General features: G+C 40.9%; 1 protein-coding gene across 2 annotated transcripts; it reads left to right on the forward strand.

Annotated features, from left to right (window-relative positions):
- The first annotated feature begins 6,098 nt into the window (after positions 1–6,098).
- FUNDC1 (FUN14 domain containing 1) lies at positions 6,099–19,795 on the forward strand. Of its 2 annotated transcripts, XM_081081961.1 has the most exons (5): positions 6,099–6,316; positions 7,086–7,242; positions 10,686–10,761; positions 15,851–15,979; positions 18,424–19,795. In XM_081081961.1, the coding sequence occupies exons 1-5, from the start codon at positions 6,289–6,291 to the stop codon at positions 18,499–18,501; spliced, it is 468 nt and encodes a 155-aa protein (XP_080938087.1). In that variant the 5' UTR covers positions 6,099–6,288; the 3' UTR covers positions 18,502–19,795. The 2 variants fall into 2 exon arrangements, with proteins under 2 accessions (XP_080938087.1, XP_080938088.1); XM_081081962.1 differs by lacking the exon at positions 15,851–15,979 and having other exon boundaries at positions 6,158–6,316.
- Positions 19,796–19,823: the final 28 nt, after the last annotated feature.

Genomic DNA, 19,823 nt, shown 5'->3' on the forward strand with positions numbered 1-19,823 from the left:
ACAGTATCATGTCATCTGCAAATAAGGACAGTTTTACTTCTTCTTTTCCAATCTGGATGCCTTTTATTTCTTCTTCGTGTCTGATCGCAATGGCTAGTACTTCCAGTACTATGTTGAACAGGAGTGGTGAGAGGGGGCATCCCTGTCTTGTTCCTGTTTTTAGGGGGAATGGTTTTAGTTTTTGCCCATTGATTATGATGTTGGCTGTGGGTTTGTCATATATGGCTTTTATTATGTTGAGGTATGATCCCTCAATTCCTATCTTGCTGAGAGTTTTTATCAAGAAAGGGTGTTGGATTTTGTCAAATGCTTTTTCCGCATCAATTGATATGACTATGTGGTTTTTTTCTCTCAATTTGTTTATGTGATGTATCACGTTTATTGATTTGCGGATATTGTACCATCCTTGCATCCCTGGGATAAATCCTACTTGGTCATGATGTATGATCTTTTTGATGTACTGCTGGATCCGATTTGCTAGGATTTTGTTGAGGATTTTGGCATCTATATTCATGAGGGATATTGGCCTATAATTCTCTTTCATTGTATTGTCTTTATCTGGTTTTGGGATTAGGGTGATGTTGGCTTCATAGAATGAGCTGGGAAGTGTTCCTTCCTCTTGGATCTTTCGACATAGTCTGAGGAGGATAGGTTTTAGGTCTTCCTTGAATGTTTGGTAAAACTCCCCTGTGAAGCCATCTGGCCCCGGGCTTTTGTTTGCTGGAAGCTTTTTGATTACTGCTTCGATTTCCTCCATAGTTATTGGCCTATTGAGATTTTTAGATTCTTCCTGGTTAAGTTTTGGAAGGTTGTATTTATCTAGGAATATGTCCATTTCCTCCAGGTTGTCTAGTGTGTTGGAGTAGAGTTGTTCATAGTATTTTCTAACAATCCTTTGTATTTCTATGGGGTCTGTTGTTATTTCTCCTCTTTCATTTCTGATTTTGTTTATTTGGGTCCTCTCTCTTTGTTTCTTGGTGAGCCTGGCTAGAGGTGTATCAATCTTGTTTATCCTTTCAAAGAACCAGCTCTTGGTTTTGTTGATCTTTTGTATTGTTTTTTTGGTCTCTATGTCGTTTATCTCCGCTCTGATCTTTGTTATTTCCTTCCTTCTGCTTACAGTGGGCTTTTTTTGTTGCTCTCTTTCTAATTCTTCGAGTTGTAGAGTTAGGTCATTTATTCTCATTGTTTCTTGTTTCTTGCAGTAGGCTTGTAGAGCTATGAACTTCCCTCTCAAGACTGCTTTTGCTGTGTCCCATAGGTTTTGGATTGTTGTGTTTTCATTGTCATTCGTTGCCATGATGTTTTTTATTTCTTCTTTGATCTCACTGGTGACCCAGTCGTTGTTTAATAGCATGCTATTTAGTCTCCATGTGTTTGATTTTTTTGGATTGTTTTTGTTGTAGTTGATTTCCAGTTTTATGCCTTTGTGGTCTGAGAAGATACTTGATATGATTTCAATTTTCTTGAATTTGAAGAGACTTTGTCTGTGACCCAATATATGGTCTATCTTTGAAGATGACAAATGTGCACCTGAGGAGAATGTATATTCTGTGGCTTTGGGGTGAAATGTTCTGAAGATGTCAATTAATTCCATCTGATCTAGTGAGTCATTTAGGATTGATGTTTCTTTGCTGAGTTTCTGTTTAGAGGATTTGTCCAGTGGCGATAATGGGGTGTTAAGGTCCCCTACTATGATTGTATTGCTGTCAATCTCTCCCTTGATCTTCTCCAGAAGATTTCTTACGTATTTGGGTGCTCCTATATTGGGTGCATATATATTTACCAGAGTTATTTCTTCTTGTTGGACTGCTCCCTTTAGTATTATGAAGTGGCCTTCTTGATCTCTTTTTATGTCCTTCACTTTGAGATCTAATTTGTCAGATATAAGTATTGCTACCCCGGCTTTTTTTTCACTTCCATTGGCCTGAAAAACCTTTTTCCATCCCTTCACCATCAGTCTGTGTGCGTCTTTTTTTCTGAGGTGGGTTTCCTGTAGACAGCAGATATATGGGTCATGTTTTCTTATCCACTCATTTACCCTATGCCTTTTGACTGGGGAATTTAATCCATTTACATTTAAAGTTATTATTGATAGAAACTTGTTAGTCGCCATTTTTGTTCTTTACCGCTGCGTTCCTTCTTTGTTTCCTGTTTTTTCTATTTACAGCAGACCCTTTAGCATTTCTTGCATTGCTGGTTTGGTTGTAATAAACTCCCGTAGACCATTTTTGTCTGTGAAGCTCCTGATTTGACCCTCAATTTTGATTGATAGCCTCGCTGGGTATAGTATTCTTGGATTCAGACCCTTCCTTTGCATGACTTTGTATATTTCATTCCATTCCCTTCTTGCCTGATGTGTTTCTGTTGAGAAATCGGTCGCTAGTCTGATGGGGGATCCTTTGTAGGTAACTTTCTGTCTCTCTCTGGCTGCTTTTAAGATTCTTGCTTTGTCGTTGGTGTTTGCCAATTTAATTATTATGTGCCTTGGTGTCGGTCTTTTCGGGTTCATTTTGTTTGGGACTCTGTGAGCTTCTTGGATTTGTGTGAGTTTTTTCCTCCCTATATCAGGGAAATTTTCTGTTACTATTTTTTCAAACAGGTTTTCTATTCCTTGCTCCGTTTCCTCTCCTTCTGGCACCCCAATTATTCGGATGTTGTTTCGTTTAGCATTGTCCCAGAGTTCTCTTAGGCTCTCTTCCTGCTTTTTAATTTTTTTTTCTAGAAGCTGTTCTGTTTGGGTATTTTTTTCTACCTTGTCTTCTAGCTCGCTGATACGGTCCTCTGCTTCTTCTAGTCTACTGTTGATGCTTTCTATTGAGTTCTTTATGGCAGTGATGTCGTTTTTCATTTCTTCTTGGTTTCTCTTCATTTCCTCTTGGTTCTTCTTCATTTCCTCTTGGTTCCTACACATATTGTTGAATTGGTCTTCCATTCTTTTCATCCACCTTATGAGCATTACTCTGAATTCTTTCTCTGACAGGTTGCTTGCCTCCATTGCCTCTATTTCGTTTACTTCCTTTTCTGATGATGCCTGTTTTTCTTTCATATTTGGGTTGGTTCTTTGTTTCACCATGATTTCTCTTCTCAAGGTGTTTGGTTATGTAGATCTCTCTCTGTTGCGCTGATTCAAAGGCACAAAATACAACACAACAAGGCACAACGTACAAGGCACCGAACTAAATGCATTCACGGTCTTAATAACCCCAAATAAAGGTGACCCCCCCCCCCCCGAGCAAAGAGAATTAGGGGATAAAGAAGAAAAAAGAGAAAAATATTAGAGAGAAAAATAAAAAACAAAAAGGAGTGCCGAAATGAGATTGGGAAAAGGGAGAGAAAAAAAAAACAAAACACAAAAAGACCAAAAAAAACAAACAACAACAACAAAAACAAAAAAATTAAGGGAATGAAATAGAGGTGGGGAAGAGGCTATTTGTATGGGGAGAGCGAGGGATTGGAAATTAGATATATAAGTAGGGTGAAATTTAGACAGTGGGTAGAAAGAAGGAATAGGTAAAATCCAAAGCAGGAATAGGGTAAGAGAAACAGGACAACAAAAGGGGAAAAGTGAGGAAGAGAGTTTTGGCTTAAGGGTAAATGTGAGATAGAGAGAAATGATGCTAAAGGAACGATGAAAATAGAGTGTAGAACACTAATCCCAAAATAAAATAAAGAAAAATAAAAAAAAAAATAATAAAAAATAAAATGACCTTTGAAAAAATGGTAAAAGGATAGCAATAATACTGGTTAAAAAATGTAGTAATTAAAAAGGTAAAATCAGGTGATGAAAAAAATAAAAAATAAAAAAAATAAATAAAATAGGTTCTTAATGAAATGGTGAAAAAAGAATTAAAAATATATATATATAAAAATATTCGGAAGTGAAGGTGCTTCAGATCTTCCACTCTTCTTTTTGGCACGCCTCAGTCCTGCCAGGCATTCAGGGGAGTGTTGAACTTCCCTGCGATACACTGTCCCTCCGTGCAGTAAACCACAGACCTGAATTTAAGGCAGGTTGTATTTTTTTACCAGACTGCCTTTATTTGTGATCGCAAAAGAGACAGTTCGTGGCTCTGCCTCTGGGTGGCAGTGTGTCTGGATTTACCTCCGAAGCTCTAAGTCCTCTCTATCAATAGGGTTTTGTCCTCTATGGTATTTGAACCTGATTCGGGAAAGACCACTGCCCAGAGCTGGTTCCTTGCCACTGTCCGCTGTTTCCCAGGCTCCCCAAAAAGAACTTTCCCCTACAGGCTCTGCGAATGACCCCAACTGGGGAATCCCATGCGCTGGGTTTAATAATCAAATGCACGGATCTAAGGGGAACTGTAACAAGAGCCTGATAGTTGTGCGAACTCGCAAGCCTCCACCTTCCAGGTCTGCGCACAGTCTCCGCGCGCAGTCTCCGCGCGCAGTCTCCGCGCGCTCACTCGCCCCTGGCACCAAGCAGCCAGCAGATTGGCAAAGTCCAAGGCTGCTCCTCTACATCCAGTCCAGCTATGGGCTCATTTTTCGCGTTCCCTTCTGCCAGCAGCCCTGTGGGGCCCCTTCCCCACTCGCGGGTCACGCTGGTCCCAGCGGCTGCGGACTCTGTGGGGCGCAGATTCCGCCCCGCGCGCGCGAGCTCGGTCCTCCCTCCAACCCGAACTGCAAACCGCACCTTTAGGGGATGTCCAACCTTTCCGTGAGAAGAAGCAGTGCTCGTCTGAGTTCACGCAGTCACGCTGCTTGAGATCCCCCGTTTCCAGGTCAGTAGCTGGTCTCTGGATGCCGGCAACAATCACCCAAGATGGCGCAGTCTCCGCTGCTTAGCTGGCGCACCAGGAGAGGCTTCAGCCGCAGTCTCCAACCGTCCTTTTTTTTCCCTGGGGGGTTCTCAGTCTTTCCTAGCTGCAGACAATCTCTCAGCTGAAAATCCTCTACCTATTCGGGCTGAATGTTACCCGTTTCAGCTGCTCACCCTTATCTGCTCCAGGACAAGGCACAGGACACGTCCGCTTATACCTCCGCCATTTTTCCTCCCTCAATTTGGAATTTTCATTTGTCTTGTTTTTCTCCTTTCTTTTCTTTCAGTGGCCCATCATTTATGATTTCTCTGTTTGTTGAGAGTGTGTGGGCAATGGGGAGGAAAAAGTGTATGAACTCAAATCTGTAACTTTTGAAAAAATATTTCACTGAGGACACCTGATGTTATGTCTCTTAAAGTTGTTTTGTTTTGTTTCTGAAAAGTGAATCTTACACAAAATAACTGTGTTTGAACACTAGCCTCTCCAGCCAGTCTTCAAATTGCATTTCAGAGGCCACAGGCTAAGGGACTTCAGAGCATCAACCCTAGCATATAAAGCACCAGGATTTGAAAAGCCAAGTGTGGTTATGTAAGGCAATATCTTAAGTAATGCAGCTTATACAATAATTTGTTTTTCCATTAAGATGAACACCGAGAGGGCTGTTTTAATTGTACAGTGAATGCAGGTGCAATGCAAATTCAAAACAAGTTTGAGGGCTACTTTATGTTAACCTGAGTTAGCTGCTTGGTGATAAACACGGTTTTTCATTCTGCAGAATCCCGTGGGGCTTCTAGGTGAACTGGACTTCGTTCCTCTGTCAGATGCAAATAATAAAATGCTAAAAATTTATGTCCTCTGGACTCACTGGTGTCAGGTCAGTTCCTAGGCATTTCTCTACCTCCCTTGGGTTACTGGCAGGAAACCTGTGGAGAGGGAGCGGATGCAAAGGTTCCAATTCCCAGCAGTAGAGCGCTAGAAAAATTTTCCACCCGTTCATGAGCCCTTGCCTCCTTAGAACAGAATGTTTGAAACAGGGTTTCTCTTAGCTCTTTATAAAAACCTTTTTTCTCAAGGGCTTAAATTCCCGTACAGTGTTCAAAATACCAAGCTGATTTTCGCTTTACGCCACCATGTGCTGAACTCCTCCCCTCCAGCCCTGAGGTTCTTTTAAACAAAATAACAATTAGGCATGGAAATTCTATGTAGGGGGGTTGAAGTAGGAAGCCAGGGTTGCAAGGGCAACGGACTACAACTCCCACAAGTCCTTGCGGGGCTGCTAGTCTACCTCCACCGCTCCCCCAGCCTTGCGCTTGCGCAGAAGGCCACGCAGTGTGAGAAGGGGGCGGGGCTTGGATAACGTGCTGGGACGAGGAGGAGGAGGAAGAGGAGGAGGAGGAGGGAGAAAGAGATCATAGACTTCCACCTGGGCCTAGAGAGTCTCCTAAAGTAGTGGAGAGAGGAGGGCGGGCGGGGCCCACCTTCAGTACTGGCCGCCGGCGGTATCATGGCGACCCGGAACCCCCCTCCCCAAGGTGAGCGGCTCGGGCCCGAAGGAGTATCTGAGACGCGGCTCACCACTGTCGACCTTGCTCCCGGGGCGCCTTTTCCCTCCCCCGTCCCAGGGCTCCGGGGGCTCTGTTTTTTGGAAGCAGCAGCTCTGCACACCCGTCAGAACTGGACTTGCCCTCCCCCCCTCTCGGCAGAACGCAGGCGAAGAGCGCCCCCCGCCCCCCACACAGCCCACCGTCCAACGTGGTTTCCAGCCCGGACCCTGAAGTTGTTTCTTACTGCCGGGCCTCTAACCGGCTCCGTCAGAGCAGGTCCCCTTCTTCCTCCCAGTGATGAATAGGGACCCTGCTCTGGCCCTGACCCTACTGAGATTTGGGGGTGACCCCTTATGCTGTGACACGGATCCAATTTGAGGGGGTGACTCCTTACCGCTGTGTAACTCTGACCTGACCCTATTGAGACTGGGGGTGGGGGCATCCCTCACTGCCGTGTATATAACTCTGACCTGGTCCTACTGAAATTTCGGGGCGGGGAGAGGGGAAGGGGTGGTGAGCGACCCCTCACTGCTGTGACTCTGACCCGGTCCTGGCTTGGGCCCCCGGCTCTGGCCTTTGGAAAGGAGATGGATGCTAGGCCCTTCACTCTTGAGGCCCAGTCTCAGGGACTGGATGGATCAGACTCTTAATGTTTCCATCTGGGTCCCCTTTAACTGTGCTCCAGAAGTAACTGTATAGGGCATTCCTGATTTTGGGTTGACTCTAAATGTATTTTTCCCATTTTTGTATTTTGAAGACTATGAAAGTGATGATGACTCTTACGAAGTGTTGGATTTAACCGAGTATGCAAGGAGACACCACTGGTGGAATCGTGTTTTTGGCCACAGTTCTGGACCTATGGTAGAAAAATACTCAGTAGCCACCCAGATTGTAATGGGTGGAGTGACTGGCTGGTGAGAACATCTTTTTCATTACATTTCATTGCGGGAGCCCAGCTGCTGCCCTTCTGTACGAGGAACAGATACCCTGCTCACTCTGCAGCGGTTCTCAACCTGTGGGTCGCGACCCCTTTGGCGGTCGAACGACCCTTTCACAGGGGTCGCCTAAGACCATCCCGCATATCAGATATTTCCATGACGATTCATCACAGTAGCAACATGACAGTGATGAAGTAGCAACGGAAATAATGTTATGGTTGGGTCACAACAGGAGGAACTGTATTTAAAGGGCCAGAAGGTTGAGAACCACTGCTAGTGGCTTCGCATTGAGGCTTTTCTCTGTGATATGATTAGTGCAGTCATTAGTGTTGGGTTTTGGTGATCTACGCTGTTCCCTCCTTACCTTCCTTTGATTCTTTACATATTTCCCCCCTTCTCATATTTAGCAAATATAGTGCATCTGCTTCAGTAATAGTAGAGGGAGAAACAGATCAGAATTTATTGTGCATAAATAATTTTTACTCGTTCAGTGCTAACAACTGGAAAAACCCATGAGAACTCCCGTAGTAGATCTGGTGTCCAGGATTGTCAGCCCTGTACAGAGCAGTGTGAAATTCTCGGTACAAATTGTTAATAATGATCCAGATGATGCTGTTGATTTTTGTGGGCTAGTTTGGATTATAATGTTTTGAAGAACAGTTGCGGAACATGGAGTCTTCATTGGAATTAAAGGACTGACTGCTTACTCCAAAAATATTGTGGAGTACCTGAAGCAGTTAATAAGCATTAACCTAACTAGCGAACATTTAAGACCGCATGATTACATAATTGCTACTATAGACCTAATCCTGTTATTGTTAGATTAAAAGATTATCCAAATAACAAGGGTCAGAAAGAAGTTTGGCCCTTTATTTTGAAAATGTACAAGACCACAGAGAATTTTTGACGTTAGTGTGGGTGCTTAAGTTGTGAATAAGCATTTCTCTTAGATTCTGAGTAAATCTATCTTACATTAATTTAAATATTTACATCGTTAAATTTGACAAAAGTAAAATTGATTTTTAAAATTTGTATTTACGTGCACCTTGTAAATGCCACGTTATGGGAGACGCTGCTCATGGTGAAGGTTCTGTCATGCTGAGGTGCAGCTTTTATTCATGACATGTACTTATTAATGCTGCTTATGGAAAAAGCCTGCAATTTGAAGAGATGCCTTGTCTGGGCCCTGGTGATCCAGATGGTTCTCCACAGGCTGGTTGTATCTTGGTCCTCATAATTCAGGGTTTGGTCCTCTGCTTAAAAATAAGCTCACAATGTTGCCTTTGTTGACTGGTTAATGAGTCAGGGCCTAAAAGCCCCATCTTAAGGAAAACGAAACAATAATTGAGCAATAGAATTAAATCATTGTGTATAGACTCCTTATAGGTCAAACTCGTGAGAAGCCCCATTATTGGCAGAAGTTTGCTTGGAAAGCCTGGAGATAGAGCAGGGGAAGTTAGTAGGTTCATTGTAGTGGTTCATGCCGTTAGGCCAGTGGTTCTCAACCTTGGCTGCACATTAGAATCACCTGGGAATCTTTTTAAAATCCTGATTTCTGGGCCGCATCCTCCGGAAATTCTGTGTTTTTGTGATGGGGTGAGGCAACAACATGAGTCACAAAGAAACAGAATTTCTGGAGGATGAGGCCCAGAAATCAGGATTTTAAAACATTCCCAGGTGATTCTAATGTGCAGCCAAGATTGAGAACCACTGCGTTAGGCAAAGGACAGACATGCTCTGGAGCACTCTTCCTGGGGTATTGTTGACACCTGGCTGCTGCTTGCCGCCTCCTCTTCCCCTTCTGAGCCTTTGTTGCTGACTTCCCTACTGGGGGCAGTGGGAGGCGGGTGTGTGTGCATGGCCTTCATAGTAATACATATGTTTGGATAGTAGCCGGGTGTGGCCATGGAGTTTTGTAATAGCACTGATACTACACTGGTTTTTGCTGCAATGACTTTAGATTCAGAGTAAGATTTTGCAATTTTCTTAGGGTATAAAACAGATGTACTATTGTGGCATACATTAAGGAAGAATTGTTAAGAGGTATTAACTAGTTAACAATTCAGACAGTTCCGGACATGAGTGGGAGGCTGCGAGTAGCTATAGGTTTTTGTTTTCTTTTTTTAAATATAATTTTACTAGAGGCTTGGAGCATGAAATTTCGTGCACTGGGTTTGGGGGGGGGGGGGGTGCGTGTTAGGTGTTCCTCAGCCCGGCCTGTGCCCTCTCACAGACCGGGATCCCTCGCTCCTTATCGCCACCATGCTCGCCACCACACTCGCCAGCCGTGAGTTCAGCTTCTGGGAGAGCAGCTCTCCCCTTGTGGGAGCACACTGACCACCAGGGGGCAGCTCCTGCGTTGAGTGTCTGCCCCCTGGTGGTCAGTGCATGTTATAGCGACCGGTTGTTCTGCTGTTCGGTCAATTTGCATATTAAGGTTTTATTATATAGGATTGATTTCAGAGAGGAAGGGAGAGGGAGAAAGAAACACCAATGATGAGAAAGAATCATTGATTGGCTACCCCCTGCATGCCTCCCACTGGGGATCGTCGAGCCCACAACCCAGGCTCATGCCCCAACCATGAATCAAACCATAACCTCCTGGTTCATGGGTTGACGCTCAGTCACTGAACAACACCAGTTGGGCTATATAGGTTGCTTTTTTTAATCATAAGAAATTAAAACTAATGTCAGGATGGGTGGTAGCTAGGATAGATGGGAGGAGTGAAGATTAGTTAGAGGGCCTGGAAGATTACTTAATGTGATCTGGAAACAAGGTAATTATGTCTTTGAGAGTGGAAAGAAGACGAGTCAAATAATGTTTTGAAGATAGATAGATATAGGTAAGGAAGCTGTGAGAAATGTGGGCTGAGGTGGGGTCATGAAATGGAACTCCAACTGGACCTGAAAGGGTAGAAAAGTTGTAGATGGGCAGAGCTAAGTGGAAACCCTTAGAAACAGGGAGATTAATCGCTTGAGCAATGCCGAGGACCTGGTTAGAATCTAATTGGGTTGGAGCAGAAGTTTTGGGTAGAGTAAGGGTCAGCCAACTGTGTAGAACATCTTGACTGTATTAAGAAAGCAAAACAAAACAAATCACTTTCATTACGGAGCATTCCAACTTCACAAATGTAGAAGGAAGAGTATAATGAACCCCTGAATGCTCAACATTGTTTCAGTTGCCAATTATTTTTTCCTGTAAATTCCCTTCCTCTTCTCTCCATTCCTGAGGCACATCTCAGACAATTTAGATTGTGCACTTTTGACTAGCTTAGATAACATTGAGGGTTTCTGAGTAGGTAAGGGACATGATCAAAAGAAATGGGAAGACATTAAGATTTTATTAGGAAAGCAGGAAAAGTCGAAGAGGGAGAGAGTTTAACGCATCATTGATCTCGTTTTTTGTTATTTCATTAAAGGTGTGCAGGATTTTTGTTTCAGAAAGTTGGAAAACTTGCAGCAACGGCAGTAGGTGGTGGCTTTCTTCTCCTTCAGGTATGTCAGAGCTTTATTTACTTGCCTCTGCTTACGTATGTAGCCCTCGGAAAATGAGAAAGTCCAGTTTAGCCGTTTCACTCCTGTCCATTTTAATAGAAGACGGAATTTTTCTTTCAGACATCAGTTTATGGGAAAACTAAAATGAGTTTTGAAAGCTGGCATCTGTCATGAAAGACAACTATGTAATACTTCTAAGTTTTTTAAACACAATGTGATCCCAATTATTAAAAAGACAACTATTAAAATTCATGGTGTCTCCTTTTTTTTTTTAATTACTCACCCACATTTTCCTTGAAGCATCTCCCCAGCAAAATAAACATTTTACCAATAATATAAACCTACTCATCCTGACCATTTTAGACATATATTTAAAATTCATACATGGTACATAATATTCCAAAGGTCTCTCCTTCCCGTTTCCTAGCCATCGGTTTTCTGTCCCAGAGGAAATAACTGTTAGCAATTTCTAATATGTTTTTTAAAACTAGGGAACCATAATAATATAGAAAGTGGAAAATTGGGTTTAAAAAATCATCCATAATCCTATTTCTGAGGCCGGTTGGTTTGAAATTATAGTTTTATTCATGTTCCTCTAAGGTTTTAAAAAAAATGTTTTGCCATTACAGGGTGTTTATCAGCATGTTATCTGGGATCCATGTCTGTTAGGCATATATTTTTCCAAAAATATCATTCCCTGAAGATCAGATATAGTAAATCCTAAAAGTGAAAATCTCTGGGAAGGAATGTTAGCAACATTCTTAAAGATACAGGGGACTGTCAGTAGTACCAGATTTTAAAAAGATTGATGGGCACAGCAACCAAAATCTTAGTTCAGCACCTAAGCCATTGATCGTGTAATAACCAGTGTTGTTGCCTGAAGTATAAAGGGATTGAGTCCGGATGTGCTAAGTACAGATTTTGCGTTGTTTACCAAACAGCTTTACAAAAATGTTTTTTCTTTCTGTTAGTGGCATTGTTATGAGTAATTGCTTCTTACTTGTGGTAAGAGGTGAAAAGAAACATGGTTAATATCTACATTTAGTCCTTTGGATAATATGCCAGCATTTGTATAGAAGAGAATTTTATTTAAGCTGAATTTGACTTTGGTTTATATAAATCAAGAATTAAGGTATCTAATTCTATAGCTATTTCATAACTCAGTTGTCATTTCTGTTTAGTGGAAAGTCATTTCTGCTTATTGAACTGAGGCAGAGCTTCCTGAAATGTTCATAGATAGAGGGGATTATACATTGCAGTTCCCTCTGCGTGTCCGTTTTTCCGAAGTCCATTTCAGTCCACTCAGTGTGCACCACTCATGTCCACCTTCTGCTTCTCCGGGCCTAGTCCACATATTCTTGGAAGTCACTAAGCAGAAGAACATGGGACTTACCTGCATCAAACCAATTTTTCCCACAGATATGAGTTACATTGAAAACTCAGTAGAAGGCACAAAGAGGAAATAAGAGTAGCAAATGGCTTTTAGGCCAATTGCCTCTTATTCTTTAGGCCCACTTCCATATTTTTGTTAACTTTACTTATATTTACATATACATACAGTTTACTTAGAGCTTAAAGCTTTTCTAGTAACTGAGTAATAAGTGTTTTGTGGTAGGTATTACCCCACTGCCATATGAAAATAGACAGTGGTATGTAAAACTTTTCAATTTATTTGTTCAGGCTTTTATATGCCCATAATGCAAAAGGTCAAGTACATGTTACACACTAGAGTAGTACACTGCCTTCCTCACTATCCTCCCATTTTCCCTCCCCTTGAGGCAACTACTTTGAACTCTTAGCTGACTCTTAAAGATATTTTTCCTTTTTTCCTAAACAAGTTAATTGGACAGTTTTTGATCTTTGAGTTTGAGGTGTTACCTATTGGCTTCCCATTATGGAATATGAGAATTTAGCTAGCATTTATTGAACTTCTCTGTGTGCCCCTCCACCTCAGTCTCCCATATTTGCATCCCCCCATACCCCCGTTCCCCCGCATCATCTGAGTATTGTTATTTCATAATTGTGTTAGATCATTACCTGGAGTTCACTGAGCTTCTTGAATATGTAAATTTATGTCTTTAAAGATGTTTGGGAAGGTTTGGGCCATTATTTCTTCAAATATTTATTCCCCTCCCATTTTTCTCCTGAACATGACTCCGATTATATACATGTTGGGCTTTTTGATAATATCCTGAAGCTGTGTTCATTTAGTTTTTTCAATCTGTTTTTTAGGTTTTATGATTTCTAGTGATGTAGCTTCAAGTTCATTGACTCTTTCCTGTCACCTACCTTCTGCCATTAAGTTTATTCAGTAAATTTATTTCAGATATTGTATTTTCCAATTCTGGGACTTTCATTTGGTTCTTTTTATATTTCCTGTCTCATGTGAGAGTTCTTTATTTTTAAAGTTTTTTTTTTTAAATTTTTATTGATTTCAGAGCGGGAGAAGGCGAGAGAGATAGAAACATCAGTGATGAGAGAGAATCATTGATTGGCTGCCTCCTGCACGCCCCCAACTGGGGATCGAGCCCGCAACCCAGGCATGTGCCTTGACTGGGAATTGAACCTTGACCTCCTGGTTCATAGGTTGATCCTCAACCATTGAGTCACACCAGCCGGACTGGTGAGAGTTCTTTTCATTGATTACAAGCATAGTTTCCTTTACATCATTGAGCATAGTTATAATAGCCACTTTAAAGTCCTGATAATTTCAATACCTGGGTCTTCTCAGTGTTGGCATCGGTTGATTTTCTACAACGTTTTTCTGTTTTATGATATATCACATAACTTCTTTGGATTTTATCCTGGGCATTGGGAATGTTAGGTGGTGGAGACTCTGGATTCTATTTTATTCCTCTGAAGCGTGTTGATTTGATTTTAGTAGGCAGTTAATTTGATTAGACTCAAATTGCAAACTCCATCTCACTTGTGGTGGGTAGCAGCTCAAAACCCAGTTTATTTCTTTTAGCCTTAGGCAGAATGCTTGCTTCTGCCCCTTGAATGTGTGGCTCAGGACTTGGGTCTGAATTTGGGGTCCCCTTTCTCTAGGTCTCTCCTTTCTGGGAGCTGTTACTGTCCTGGGCTCTGTCCTCTAGTTCTTCAGGCTGAAGAGATGGCATATTTCCTATTGAAGTGTTTGCCATTCTGCAGTTGCATCCTGTCCTCAGGATAAAGCCAGAAAAATGAGCAACTCACCTTATATAGGTTACCCTTCCTACAAGTGTTAATTCCCCTTCAAAGTCTGCTTGCTTTTGTTAATTCTGGAGCCCTTGTATTTTAACCAGGGTTTATAGTTGCTCTTTATTTTTTAAATCCTCACCCAAGGATATTTTTTCCCCCCATTGATTTTTTTAGAGAGAGTGGAAGGGAGAGGAGAGACACAGAGAGAAACATCAACGTGAGAGAGAGACATTGATTGGTTGCCTCCCACACGCAGCCCTGGCGGCGGGCGGGGGTTTGGGGATCGAGCCTGCAACTGAGGTACATGCCTTTGAGCAGGAATCGAACCTGAGACCCTTCCAGTCCGCAGGCTGACACTCTAACCCAGGGGTGGGCAAACTTTTTGACTCGAGGGCCACAATGGGTTCTTAAACTGGACCGGAGGGCCGGAACACAAGCATGGATGGAGTGTTTGTGTGAACTAATATAAATTCACAGTAAACATCATTACATAAAAGGGTACGGTCTTTTTTTTTTTAGTTTTATTCATTTCAAACGGCCGGATCCGGCGGCCGTAGTTTGCCCACGGCTGCTCTAACCCCTGAGCCAAACTGACTAGGGCTATAGTTGCTCTTTACAGAAAAGTCCCAAAGGTTCATTATCATGTCCATGCAAATAGCTGTGTCAACTACTGCCAGGAAAACTTTCACTTGCCATTTATGTAATCAGCACTGTTTTGCTGAAGTGAAAACTGGAAGGTAAAGAAATACAGATAAATAAAATCTTCTATGTGGTCATTCAGAGTGAAAGTGGAGCCTAAGATTCCCAACCTATTTGTATAAAAGCAGATATTTTCATTATTGACGAATTTTATGTGTGGTTCATAGTCAAAGTGATATATTAAAAGATTACAAAGAAAGCCTTAGCTTCATAGAAGTGATTTATAATGGTATACAAGGCTTACTGTGTGATTCTTTATATTTTTATTTTATTATTTGGAGGGACTAACTGTATGAGAGTTTTTTCTTATGGTTAATAGGCATTTAGCTATAGTTTTATTAAAAGGATTTATGGCATGAAACTTGCATAGATTATATTTCTCTTACAGTCCACTTTTAAAATCATTTACCAGAAGTATTCTTAATTTAAGTTGAGTCAGATTTAGTACAGGGCCTTTATCAGGCTACTTTAGATTTCTTTAGTGACCTAATAACTGATCGGTTTTTTTGATCCTTTATAATTAAACATCTATTTAATTAAAAGGTGCTATTAGCTGTAGCATTTTGGTAATCTGTCTTTTTAGCTAATTACCAAATTCCAAAAGTTATGATAGCATTATAGTACAGTTATAATTTTTGGAATCTTTTCCTGTCATACACTATGCTTTTCTTAACATAGTGTTTATCACATCCAAGTAATTATTTATGTTTAATGTCTGTTTCCCCCAACAGACCCAAAGCTCTCTGAGATTGGAGACTTATGTCTCCCTTGTTCTTGGCTGTTACTTGGAGGTTTGGAACAGTGCTTGACACAGAGTAGTTACTGAATATCTGTTAAATGAGTAAATTAGTGGATAAACTGTGATTTCTTTACCTCTAAGCTTCATACATTTCTTGAAATCTGGATGTTCATATATTCCTGGCTAATAGATTCGTTAGCAAACTGGTTGGTTTAGTATTACCCCCCTTTTTTTCTTAAAGAATATGTTTTTATTGATTTTAGAGAGAGGAAGGGAGAGGTAAAAGGAGAGGGAGAGAAACATCATCAGCTGCCTCCTGCACACCCCCTACTGGGGATTGAGTTGCAATCCTGGCATGTGCCCTGACCGGGAATCAAACTGGCAACCTCTTGGTGCATGGGACAGTGTGCCCAACCAACTGAGTCACACCAGCCAGGGCAGGAATTAACCATTTTTATTACATTTTTGTAGATTGCTAGTCACAGTGGCTATGTGCAGATCGACTGGAAGAAAGTTGAAAAAGGTGTAAACAAAGCAAAAAGACAGATTAAAAAGCGAGCAAATAAGGCAGCACCTGAAATCAACAACATAATTGACGAGGTAAGACCATACATTTTTGCCTCCCTTTTTTTAGCAGGTCTTCATTAGTAGAAAATGTGAATAGGGATTATCTTTTTGTAAAAAAAAAAATTTGGTATTTTTGCTTTTGGAGTATTAAGTAGAATTTGGGACCAAGCCACCATTTAAATAGTTAACATAGTTTCCTCTGTTCATTTCCCACCTACTTTGAGCTACATGTGAAAGCTGATGACATTGTTCTTCCAGAATTTTTCCTCTGCTTTTACAAATGTGTACATGTATAGACAAGGTCTGGGAAAGCTAAAATTACCTATATTTTTCTTGAGGTGAAATAGTTTGAAATGTTAGTTTAATAATGTTTTTATATATATATTTTCTTATACTGTTTAGAATTGAATACGCCCTTGTTCTTGTTTTTGTTCTATACTTTTACTTCTTCCAACTTTTTTTTTTCTTCCAACTTTTTATTTTGAAAAATTTCAAACCAGTTGAAAGTTAAAAGACAAATGCAGTGAATACCCAAATGCCTTTCATCTGTTCACCAAATTGTTTTGCAACATTTGCTTTGTCTCTGTGTGTGCATATATGTGTGTATGTGTGTGAGATTTACACTATTTATTTTTGCTGAACTATTTGAGATGTCATGACTTTCACTCTTACTTTCAGCACATAACTCCTAAGAGTACAGATATTCTGCATGACTACAATTACCCTTATTATTCTCCCCAAATTTAACATGATAAATAGTATTTCCATATCACAATTTTTCCACAAAAATATTGTTTTTTTCCCCCATTTGGTTGTCATGTGTCTGAAGTCTCCTTCATTTTTATTATTTATTTATTTATTAATTAATTTATTATTTATTTATTTTTAAATATATATTTTATTGATTTTTTACAGAGAGGAAGGGAGAGGGATAGAGAGTTAGAAGCATCAATGAGAGAGAACCATCATGAGAGAGAAACATCGATCAGCTGCCTCCTGCACACCCCCCACTGGGGATGTGCCTGCAACTAAGGTACATGCCCTTGACCGGAATCAAACCTGGGGCCCTTCAGTCCTCAGGCTAACGCTCTATCCCCTGAGCCAAACCGGTTAGGGCTGAAGTCTCCGTTAATCTTGAATAGCCCCTGCCGGGGCTGACCAGCAGACCCCGAGCGGCAGATGAACAGATTGCTCTGACACACGTTTCTGTGAGAGAGGGTTAAGGGACTGTTTTGCTTTAGGAACAAAAGCAGCCCTGTTTGCCTGCCTCTTTAGCTTTTTATTGTCACAACAGCTTGAACTCAAATTAACCTCTACAGTCAGCAGGGTAAGTATCCTTGAGAAAGCACATGCTTCAAGGTCAGGTCTTTAGAGATTAAACATAGAGATTTCAGCAAAACACCCCCGGGGATCGGACTTGTTTGGAAAAGTCAAGGCAGGGGCAGCCAGCTTTGACCTCAGAGGCCCCCGACCTTTCCGAGAATCCTCCTTACAGACATTCCAACCAAGTCCCGTGCTTCCCCACAAGTCCCCACATCTGGGATCTTTTTTTTCTTTCTTTCTTAAGAAATGTTTTGATTATAGTGAGGAAGGTAGAGGGAGAGAGAAACATTGATTGGTGTGTCAGAGAAATATCTGTTGGCTACCTCTGCACGCCTTCTACTGGGGATGGAGCCTGCAACTGGGGCATGTGCCCCAACTGGGAATTGAACCATGACCTCCTGGTTCATAGATCGATGTTCAACCCCTGAGCCACACCAGCCGGGCACCTGTTCTATAGGTAGATTTTTTTTTACCTGTGAGATTATTGCTAGGCTATAGCTTGGGGGCCTAGAACAGTGCTTGACACAGAATAGGCACTCAGTATCTGTTAAATTAACCTATTATCTCAGTAGCCAAGAAGCTTACTGGGCCTGGCTGGGAGCTCTGGGCTCCTTCAGTTTGTAATGGACAGCCCTGGCGTCTTGTGTGGTGGTTAGCACCTGCTCTCATAGGTGCACAAGAATTTTTGCTTAATATTATTAAATTGAGGAAAACATCTGAAAACAGTACTTAGCTCTGGATTTAATAGTATTTTTTTTTAAATTTGCATCTTTATTTCTTTTTCTTATTGTGGTAAAATATATGTAACATAAAGTGGATCATTTTAACTATTTTTAAATGCACAATTCAGTGGCATTAAGTACATTCACACTTTTGTGCCACCATTACCACGATCCATTTGCAGAAATTTTTCATCATCCTAAACAGAAACTCTAACCATTAAGCAGTAACTCCTACAATTGACCCCTCTCCCCGCCCTTGGCAACTAACCTCTGTTCTACTTTCTGTCTCAATGAGTTTGACTAGTCATGTGAGTAGAATCACAGAACATTTGTCCTTTTTTGTGTTTCTTATTTCACTTAACTTAATGTTTCAGAGATTCACCCATTTTGTAGCATAATTAAGAGTGTTCTTGTTTGAACTTTATGTTTCAGGCAACAGAATTTGTCAAACAGAACATTGTGATATCCAGTGGATTTGTGGGAGGCTTTTTGCTAGGCCTTGCGTCTTAAGGATGTGAGTGTTCTACCACAGCGGAGTCACTTGTGAGAAAAGAAGTCGTGACAAGGCGGTCTCTCAACATTACACGCCCCCGGGGTGACAAGAAGCAACTAGTCGGACAATTTCAAGTTCAAAAGTTAGCATATTGCCATCTGAAGTTTGGCAAACTAGTATCTGCTGTAAAACAACCTATATGGTATGTGTACAATAGTATTCCTGATCCAAATCTGGCTGTCATTTATTTAAATCAGATGTTCTTCATTGTGCTTTATAGTAGTGCCAATAAAAAAAATTGTATTATAGCTGCAACATTAGGGCTGACTTTTTAAAAGATATGTCTGCAATAAACTGAACTGTAATGCCCTTTTGTGGAAGGATTTAGAAATAGTAGAATTATTAAAGATATCAAACCGATTTAATACCAATTTTTTGGATTGTTTTTCCTGTAAGTCTTAGTTTGATAATATAATAACTGTAGTAAATGATTTTAAGGAAGGCTCTTCTAAGGAAATATTACATGTTTTAAGCTTTTTTTCTTTCTTTGATGTCTGTAGTTGTAAAGTAACTTTTTGTATCAAAGCTTCTAAATGTTTTTTTATTAATTTATTTATCCTGGCTGCCTGAGCAGAACTAATTATTCTGAGAGTACATATAGTTGGTTCACTAGTTTATTATATTAACTTCGAGTGAACCTCCTTTCTCGGTTCTAAAAGTCCCAATTATTATTTTGTCCTCTTCACAAAGTGGTAAAAATTACCTTAAAATACTTAGTAGTACAGTACGAATTAACTGCCTGAAGAACCGTGGTTTTCTATATAACTGTGAAGTTGCAGCTTAAAGAGCATTGTCTCCTTCATCTAGAGATACAACTGCTAAAACTTTCAAACTCTTGCTAGCATTGTGTTGGTTGCCCACTAGGCCATTTGACTTGATTCTCAGGGCCGACATCACACTCCCTCCTAGGCTCCTTTGCCCAGAAAAGCTTCCTGTATTGTTTGTTTTGTCCACAGAGTTCTATGTTGGAGTTGGGGAAAACCTCAGAACAACATGTGTTGGAGTATTCAGGTTGGAAAGGTTGCAGATATTTTAGTCTGTCTCCTTTGGATCGCCAGTCCCCAGAGTATATTTTGTGTATTGTAAAAATAAGGCATTTCATACTTTTGAATTGGGTACAGTCCCTGTGCTTTCATTATTGCAAGACTCCTTAAAATTGAATGTGAGATTGGTTTTCATGTTCTTTCTTTACTCTCCTTAGTGCCTCAGATACAATGCTAAATAAAACTCAGAAGTGGTTTTGCTTATAAATACTTGTTTTTTCTTCTTTAAGCTTTTC

The sequence above is a fragment of the Myotis nattereri genome, assembly GCF_964212035.1.
Source record: "Myotis nattereri genome assembly, chromosome: X".
NCBI lineage: Eukaryota > Metazoa > Chordata > Mammalia > Chiroptera > Vespertilionidae > Myotis > Myotis nattereri.